The 10,195-nt window shown below is 37.1% G+C and overlaps 1 protein-coding gene across 1 annotated transcript in view; it reads right to left on the reverse strand.

Annotated features, from left to right (window-relative positions):
* Positions 1–546: 546 nt before the first annotated feature.
* Tlr4 (toll like receptor 4) overlaps positions 547–10,195 on the reverse strand; it is a 13,553-nt gene continuing 3,904 nt past the window's right edge. The window contains exons 2-3 of the mRNA XM_005352592.3: positions 8,625–8,791; positions 547–4,007 (exon numbers count right to left, since the gene is read on the reverse strand). Of these exons, the coding sequence (XP_005352649.1) occupies positions 1,751–4,007; positions 8,625–8,791 (2,424 nt within the window). The 3' untranslated portion in view covers positions 547–1,750. The remainder of the gene's footprint in view (positions 4,008–8,624; positions 8,792–10,195) is intronic.

Here is a 10,195-nt window from a genome sequence, read left to right on the forward strand (position 1 = left end):
TAACCTGTCAATGAACATTTGGGTTGTGTCCATGATCTGAGTATTATGAATATTGTGATAATTAACAAAGGAAACCAAATGAGGTTTTTGAAATTCTTATTGTTAGATATTATAATATTTCTACTTGGTTTTCTTTATTAAGAAACATGCACAGTTTAGTGTAATGCCTCAACTATTTTATACCCTGCAAGCAATATAGAAGTACTATGTGCACATGTGCATGTACACACACATGCAAACACACACAGTCTACATGTCATTTTATATAGTGGTCATGCTGACAGGAATAAGGTAAAATCTCATTGTGCTTGTAATATTGCAATTCCCAATGAATGTTTTTGCTGTTCTATCTTGGCACATGCCATTATGAGAAAGTAAAAAAAATAATTTTCTTTCTTTCTTTTTTTTTTTTTTGGTTTTTCGAGACAGGGTTTCCCTGTGGTTTTGGAGCCTATCCTGGAACTAGCTCTTGTAGACCAGGCTGGTCTCGAACTCACAGAGATCCGCCTGCCTCTGCCTCCCAAGTGCTGAGATTAAGGACGTGCGCCACCACCGCCCGGCTAAAAAATAATTTTCTGAGAAACCCTTTGAATGCCCTGTTTTCTTAATGATAAATTCTCCCTCCCTAAATGTCATGAGGAGGTGATACCTAACAAGAAGAGAATTGTATACTCCCAACATTCACTCATCTCACAAAGCACGACCAAAAATGAAAAATGAAGGGAAAGGACCTCAGATCTATTTCCATGACTCCCTGACGGGATCTTCCAGGCCATCAAACAGTATCCTTGATGAAAAGGAACAGTACGGTAGCATAGTTTGTGTTGCCACTCAGTTATGTGAGCGTCTAGGATTCTGGATATTTCAAGAAGAAATGATCAAGTTATCTGATTTTGGTTTCCGCATTATTCTCTGTTATTCTCCCCTGATTAAAAATATTCTATAAACCAAATTATTTTTAACACTGCCTCTATGTCATCCATAACTTAATAGGTAATAATTTAAGAATGACACTCAGTGACAAAGTGACAGAGTATATTTTACACACTTTCTTGAAAAATTGAAGTTAAATATGGGCATTTCTAGCATATCTCTAACAGCCTTATTTATGATATGAGTGCATAGACAAAACATAAAAAATGGTAACTGAATTTATAAAAATGAAAGTACATTAGGAATTTTTACTTAATAAATACAGCATACTCAGTAATGGCTAGGATGTCTGTGAGCATCTATTAATCTGGTTTCCTGAAGAATTAAGTACAAAGGAAAGTGATATAAAATGGATGATGAACTTTGAATCAGAGATACTCAAAGAGAACCAGTGGAATTTAAATTGCATTAGTAAGAAAAAAAAAGAAAAGTTAGCAAACATTCAATTCAGTTGACACTACCAAAACTTGTTTAAAGAAGTTGAAACACGGTTTATAATATATTTTATTTTCAAAAGGCCAAGGGAAGACAAATGTTCCTTTCTGCTTCATTGAGCATAGCCTCTTCTCAGTCTGAAATGGTAGGAGTCAACCCTTTTGATTATGATTCTTTGCGTGAGTTGGTTAAAGAAGACACATGGAAGGTATGGACTGTCATCATAGTATTAACCTCTTTCTGCTCTGTAAGGTCCATTAGGTTACCAGCTTTTTGGTACCATGTGCACCATGGAATCCTTTTCTACACCAGAACTTTTGGTAAGCTGTAACATCTAATACTAGCAGCCAGAAATAGTGTTGAACACAGAGTTTTATCCTTCTCAGGTGGAAGTTGTTGCTTCTAGATTGTCTTCTACCTCTGCTGTTCCCTCTGGATTCCAGGCTCTTCCATCTAGTAGAGCTTTTTTGAGCCTTCTCCAGAAGATGTGCCTCCCCAGGGCATTGTCCTCCCACTCGAGATAGGTGTTCCTGCTGAGCAGGCGATACAGCTCCACCTGCTGCTTCAGCAGAGACTTCTCCACTTTCTCCAGGACAATGAAGATGATGCCAGAGTGACTGCTTAGAAACTGCCATGTCTGAGCAATCTCATATTCAAAGACACACCAGCGGCTCTGGATAAAGTGTCTAGACACCACCACAATAACCTTCCGGCTCTTGTGGAAGCCTTCTTGGATGATGTTGGCAGCAATGGCTACACCAGGAATAAAGTCTCTGTAATGGAGACAGAGCTGAAAGGGGGGCACCCCTTCTTCTAAGTTCTTTACCAACTCATTTCTCACCCAGTCTTCATCATGACTGGAGTAGATGACAAAGGCATCATAGATGCTTTCCCCACTGCTGTACTTTTTACAACCAGCAATCAGCATCAGGTGAAAATAGAATTTGTAGACCAGAAATGCTATGGTGGATATGACAAGCACACTGATTACTGACACGGTTATGATAGTCTTATGCATATGACAGGTGGCATTTCTGAAATCCAATACCAGGGAGCCCTTCATCTCTGCAGGTGTTGCACATGTCATTTCTTCAGCATTCACTAAGAATAGGCTCTGGTCCTTGATCCACTGCAGGAAGTTCTGATGTTCACATGTACAAGCAAAAGAATTATTAGTAAGATTTATGGAGGCTAGACTCTTTGGAAAATGTTGCAGCATTCCTTTGGAAGTCTCTATGAGATTAAAACTGCAATCAAGTGTCTTGAGAGAGTGCAGCTGTTTATAATGGAATGGATCCAAAAGCAGTAAGTTGTTGTGACTCATATTTAGTAACAGAAGTCCATGGAGTGTGTCAAATACCCCCCAAGATACTTGCTGTAATTGGCATTTAGAAACATCCAAGAATGTCAAGTTTGTCATATTTGTAAAGACGTCTGAAAGGGTATTGTCTTTGAAAGAATTCCCAGCCATTTTTAAGGTGTTAAGATTAGTCAAGCCATAAAATATGCCATTGAAGTCAATTTTGGTGTTAGTATAAGAGATGTCAAGATAACGCAGGTTTTCAAGGCATAAGAACACTGGGTATTCCGTGGTCTTTTTTAAAGTGGAATGTTGGAAATCCAGGTATTCCAGCTGTTCTAAACCCATGAAGTTTTTACTTATACTGATGACACCATTGAAGCTAAAGTCTAAGTGTTTCAGGCTGCTTGTTCCAAAATGAGAGGAAGAACAGCAACCCATAAAACTGAGACCATTTCTATGGAGATCTAGAAACGTAAGGTTTGGCAGATTCACATCTGCAAAACTGGGAGGATCTTTGTTGGTTGTAAAAATCAAATGTTTAATAAAGGGGAGGTCCAGAGAAGGAAATTCCTTAAGGCTACATCTAGTGACTACTAAGGTTTGCCATTTGAAATATTTAGGAATGTGTTCTAGGTTGTTTAAATGCACACTTACCAGAGACATTACAGAAACATTTGCCAAGCAATTAAAATCAGTAATATCACCAGAAATGTTGTCTACATACGTTAACCGGAACTCATCAATGATCACATTGCACAATCCATCCGTGACAGAAAGGTCAAAACTTTCTAAAGTCCTTTCATTTCTAAATTCTCCCAAGATCAGCCGATGAACTTGCAAACCATCCAGGTTTTGAATGCAAGTTTTCATTACATTTGTGCTGTTAAAATTACTTCTTAGAGTCAATTCATAGAGCCTAATTCCTTGAAAGGCTCGAGGTTGAATAAAGTCAACTGGGTTCAAGGACAGCTCTAAAGAGAGATTGAGTTGGGGATTTTCAAATAAAACCTGAAAGTCTCGGTGGTGGATAGTTTCAATATAGTTATTAGAAAGGTCCAAGTGTTCTAGGTTTGTCAGATTGGAAAAATACTCAGGTAACTTGGAGGAATGTATAAAATTGTGAGCCACATTGAGTTTCTTTAAGGTTTTAAGGTGTCCAATAGGTAAACTCTCTAGAGAATCCAGATTTATCTCTACAGCCACGAGATTCTGTAAACTTGTTAGTCCAGAAAAACTTCCCTGGGATAAACTCTGGATAGGGTTTCCTGTCAGTATCAAGGTTGAGAGCTGTTGTAAGCCCTCATATGCCTTGTCTTCAATTGTCTCAATTTCACACCTATGGGGAAAAGAGATACCAATTATGTGTTTTTGCTTAATAAAACTTTATAGCATCATAACAATTCCTGCAAACTCACAATAAAAACATATGGGATATACCACACTATTGTGAGGAGACAAACACACAAAGCAAGGCAATTGACAATGGTGTGTGCAGGTCCAGCATTTTCACACTGGCTACTGTGATAAACTATGCATGGCAACAAATCCATCAGAAGGAAATCAATTCAAAATCAATAATTGGGGCATAAATGACTGTTTGTCTGACAGAATATGTAATAGTCTTAGATTAAATTCAGGCATTTCTTTCCACACATAGCTGTGATTGAACATCTGATGGGTACAGACTATATGGATGGTTGTTAGTCGTAATAAATGCCTGGTGAAAGTCAATTCAAAGACATAAATAATTATACCTAAGTGTCAAGGATAGCATTAATATTTACAAAATTTACTCATATGTGACAGCTAGGTATTTAAATCTGTCATTTTCACAGGTAAATGTTAATAATTAGTGATGTGAGTAAGTTTTGCAGAAGAAGTAGAAAGTGGGCTAGGAATGTTCACATCAAAGGAGTTGACCCTATTTTAGGGGATGAAACAGACTTCTTGGCAAATATTTAAGTGGAAATTTTAATGATAAATAAGAATAAAGGGGAAGCAAGCAGTGGGTCTGAACACCAAATTAAGCAGCAAGCATGGCACAAGGAGGAACCACAATACATAGCCTCTGTGGCTCTGGGCGACAAGGGAGATGAGGAAGGAGAATGTGAAGTTGTGAAGAGAAGACTTGCAAATAAAGTAGAAAATCACAAGCCCAATAAATATGAGTTTTATCCCAACATCAATAAGCTGTACTATATATAGCATCCATAGAGACAAACTAGCAACAGAACTCATATGCAGTCAACCTATATGCATGATAGACTTCACTGAAGATGCTTACCAGACACAGTCTGCAAAAGTGTAATTTCCTAAACTTTTAGAGCAGCCCCCACTTTTCCTATTTTCTTTGGGATGATCATAGGTAAGAAAATAACTCTGGTCTGTGCTTTGGTTATTTATTGGTAATTTGACAAAGGATTGGGGTATTGTAGAAAGAATACTGGAAGAGGAGGCCAGGTAACCAGGATTGGATGTATCTACTCTCCTGCCTTCATACATGGTCTTTGGAACCATATTTTGTCTGTGTTTCAATCATCCCACTACTAAATTATGCAATTCAGTTTGATTCTCTCTCAAGCTCCCTCTCTCAGTTATGTAATTTTGTAGTCCATAATCATATACATATATTGCCATATATAGCAGATAAGGACAAAAAGCTCTTTCTCTCTTTCTATCTGATAATATCCAGCTCATAACTTTAGAGAAATGGAGTGATACCATGAAGAGATTTTAAACTAGGAAGCCGGAGATATTAGCTGATGCTCTAGTCTGCTGAGGTAAATAATATTATTCAATATTACTGTAGGTAAGTCACTCAAATCCTTCAAAACTCCGTTTTCTTAGACCCAAGAAGAAAAAATTCAAACATGCATGTATGTTTCTAAGGGCTACCTGATCTATTACAAAACACTGTTAGGAGACTAGTTACTACACATTAAACACCTTTGGAAAGGTTTGGGGAACAGCTTGTCTGCCCGGCACTAATGCAAAACATCCTTTGATCTAAGGGAAAAGAAACCTGACTTCTTCCTAAGCATATATTAAAAGCATTTAAGGAATGTTCTTAGGGTGTAGTATAGATCAATGCTCAGTTATCCAGGACATTGATGAGAGCTATGTCCTCTTTTATTAAGAATTGAGAAGTTATTCTTTCTACTCTTCTACTTCCCTGTCTAACTCAGTTCCCTGAAAACCTCCTAGGAAAACAAAAGTGTAAAATCTAATAAAATGATTATAATAGTATTTTGTTAAACTCATAAAACTCACTAAATAATTTTACTACATGCAGTACCTAATAACATTTAACCATGCAGTGAGATTTATAATTTTCATTTATGTGGTAGTTTGAATCTATTTAGCTCCTCTAAACTCAAGGAGTGGCACTATTAGGAGGTATGCCCTTGTTGGAGGAAGTGTGGTCTTGTTGGAAGAGGCTCTTCTACACAGGCCTTTAATCCAGACCTTGAGACTGGAAGGCACACCTTTAATCCGGACCATACCTTCTGTAGGAAGTGTGCCACTTCCCCGAGTATGACAGATAGCCCACTTACTGCTGCCTGCAAGATGTAGGACACTTGACTATTTCTCCAGCATCATGCCTGCCTGCATGCTGCTGTGCTCCCCAACAAAATGGACTGAATATATGACATGTAAGTCAATCACCACAATTCAATTTTTCTTTTATAAATGTTGTGTATCTTCACAGCAATAGTACCACTAAGACAATTTAATAAAAGTGAATGCTGAGACTCAGGTAAAATTTACATGAATCACATCATAGAGTTATAAATATTGGAGGAAGAATGAGCTCCATTCTTCTTTGTGCACAGAGTTGTTGCCCTCCCACTTTGTAATATTCTATCAATACCCAAGTAAAGAATATATCACATTGGGTAGGTAGTTTCAGACTTTTTGATAGTAATAACTGCTCTGCAGAAGCCTTTCTTTATCTTGATCTTTTTTGTTTGTTTGTTTGTTTTAGTTTTTTGAGACAGGGTTTCTCTGTGCAGCTTTGGAGTCTGTCCTGTAACTCACTCTGTAGACCAGGCTGGCCTCTCCCTGCCACCTGAGTGCTGGGATTAAAGGCGTGCACCACCACTGGCCATAATCTTGATCTTTATCAAGGAATTTCAGAATATAGACATATGGAACATTTCTGTAATTTTATAGACACTACAGAAAAAATGAATCCCCTTTATCTACTTCAGACTTGAAGGATGCCTCTGATCATCACAGCCCCCACTGATGTAACGCTGAAGCTGAGCTGGCCACGTCCCTCCCAATGGCTAGATTTCACAGGAAGGTGGTGTAGAGGCTGCTGGGTGAGAAGTCTTCAGTGATCTCATCCAGCTATGAACCCTATGAATTAAGGCACTAACTCTCAGGCAAGATGTGTCTGGTGATGAAATGTCAGCATATCTATTCTAAGGTAACAAATCTTTCTTGGGTTAGATTTTTGTCTCATTCCACAGGAAGTTACCCATGGTTGGTATTGTTAAAGAAGTCAAAAAGCAGTGATTAGAGACTAATCAATGACCCAAGTGTTTGGGGTGGGAAGGAGGGTGGTTTTTTACTGTGGTTTAGTTAAATTAGCAGGGTACCAGATGACTATAAAAATATATTTATACCCATTAACACACGTCACTTCTTTTTATAGTAAACAGTGGAGAATACAGACATTCTTGGATGGTCAAGACACCAGGAGTGAAAAACAGTTCTGTGGTCAGTCCTGAAAGAGGTATTTAAGAATAAGAGAACACTGAGGAAGAGAGAGCAGAACGAATTTAGGAGTCAGAAGACAGGGTGAAGAGGGGCTATCTTTGGAAAAGACACAGCCATTTTAAACATGATGTCACAGCAACTGTGGTTAACTACTCTGAACCTGCACAAGACTAAGCCTACCAATAGAAAGTCATGGATCAAGGAGGGTACATTGATTTTAGTTGTTTTCAACTGGTTACACCTACTAGGCTCCAATAAGTATTTGCAAATCTATGATCACACAGAGACTATAGTTAAAATCAGGGAGTCACAAAATAAACAAAAGGTATGACTATAAGAAGGGGATCAAAAGGTATGACTATAAGAAGGGGATCTGTTGGAAAGAGTCAGGGCTACCAGGGATCAGGTGGAATCAAATGTAGTGGGGGTAAGAGCAAAAGATGCACTACATCCATGATTGAAATTGTCAAAGAACAAATTTTACATAGAAAGATTCAGCTTCCCGTCTAAAATATTGGTTAAAAGTTTATATATTCCAACAAATGGTATAATGCACTGAATCAGAAAAAGAAAATCTTAGCAACTGCTTCTTGCTCATAGCAGATGTTTTTCTTGGATCTTGGCATCTTTCTCCTAAGTTAGTATCTTTCTTATCCTCTATTCCACTTTCAATATTTTAGGCATCTTCTGCACCTCCTCATGTCTCACTCCTCACCCACACATAACAAGACAGTCCCTCTCCTAACCAACACAAATGTTATTTGCACATAGTTCATCACTTACTGTTGTAAACCACAGTATTATAGTTGATTAACATTTGTTGGATTTGTGCTATGTGTCTAATAACAGTGGCACTTTAACTTATTAACTCATTCAAGAGAGTATTGATCCTACTTAATAATTAGGAGTGTGTGTTATTATCTATAAGTTCTTGTTCTGTAGCTTAGGGTACAGCATATAGGATGTGGTCCATAAATATCTAATGGAATAGTTTAAGCTAATGTAAAAGTTAGAACTGTTCTTAAATATTCTTTTCTATCTGTACATCAAACTGAAACTGGTGAAGAAAAGTAGTTTTTCCGAGAATATACAGTAAGTAATACATTTGCTGGATGAATGAGTTCCAGAAGAAGTTGAGTTCGAATAAGCTAGATTTTCTTGCCCAAGAATACAATGATAGAAAAATAACTATCTCACCTTGTGCAACATGGAAAAGCTCATTTATTACCTGGATAAATCCAGAAACTGAAGTTCTGGAAAATTAGAGAAGCTATGACTTCCTAAGGTCTTCAGGGTGTTGAAGCTCAGATCTAAATTCTTGACTGAAGAAGGGATGTTGACAGGGATTTTGTTGAGATTCTGATCCATGCATTGGTAGGTAATGTTAGGATCCACCTGTAAAAAGCACACAACAAATGTGTGTTCCCAATTGCAAGTGTTCCCACTCCTCCCCCAAAACAAATAATGGGGTTGTAAAACTCTTATACAGTCAACCTTCTTCTGTCCATCCATCATCAATTCAGTCATTCTGTTTTATTTTGTTTGAAACAGGGTCGCATTTAGCCCAGTCTTAAGCTTTTTATACAGCCCAAGGTGACATTGCACTTCCTGAACTATCTGTCCCTACCACACAAGTTCTGATACTACATGAGTATGACATCACATTCATTCCCACCCATTAATTTATCTATCACTTTACACATATAAAATTTCTTTTTCTTATATTAGGAATCAAAAAGTATCTCCTGCATTCTCAATGTGTTAACTACAAGAAAACTATGATTAAGTGAAGGACAACAACATCAACTGTTAAAGGGCTCCCAAGTACAAAATCCTTAGTTCCAAAACAGATGTTCTATGACACTTGGTACAAAGTAACTTTTAATTATTTTATTTATTTATTCTTGAGGTTATAATTATATCATTTCTCTTTTTCCCTTTCTTCCCTTCAAGTTCTCACTTAGCCTCTCTTCTTTGCTCTCTTTCAAATCAATGGCTTCTTTTTTGTATTAGTTTCTCTTATAAACATTCATGAATATGTATATAACTATAATTTTAAATACATAAGTACATCTTGCTCAGTTTGTATAATATTACTCATATGTGTGTTTTCATAAATGACCATTTGGCATTTGGTAATCATCTGATGTTCTCTTCCCTAGCAAGACTTTCTCCCACTCAAACGGAGACCATTACAGAAAATCAGAACCAATCAAAATGCAGAATTCTAAAACCCAGTCTCCCAACAAATGTATTTACAAAAGAACCCCTGCACCTAAAGCTCAGTGATCATTGCAGAAGAGGGGAATAAAAAATTTATAAGAGCCCAGGGAACAAAAAGTTTACTTTGATATTGTGTCTCCTAATAATGTCAAAAGCTACACCCATAAAGTCTCACTAACATGACTGCTTAAACACGAGATGAGCAAGACAACAATTAGACATGCTATCATGGATAGAGTATAAAATTGAGCAAGACAACAATTAGACATGCTATCATGGATAGAGTATAAAGCTGAGCAAGACAACAATTAGACATGCTATCATGGATAGAGTATAAAATTGAGCAAGACAACAATTAGACATGCTATCATGGATAGAGTATAAAGCCCAGGGCTCCTCAACTCTCTGTAGGCAGTTAAGAACTATAGGCAACTAAGAAATTCTGAAAGTGAGACAATGTTTTGTTTTTGTTTGTTTGTTTGTTTTATAATATCTCCAGTAAATGTAGTTTTAGGGAATATATATATATATATATATTTGTAAATGCTTAGTTTTATGTAAAATTCCTATCATTCT

Source organism: Microtus ochrogaster, chromosome 10 (genome assembly GCF_000317375.1).
Source record: "Microtus ochrogaster isolate Prairie Vole_2 chromosome 10, MicOch1.0, whole genome shotgun sequence".
Classification (NCBI taxonomy): Eukaryota; Metazoa; Chordata; class Mammalia; order Rodentia; family Cricetidae; genus Microtus; species Microtus ochrogaster.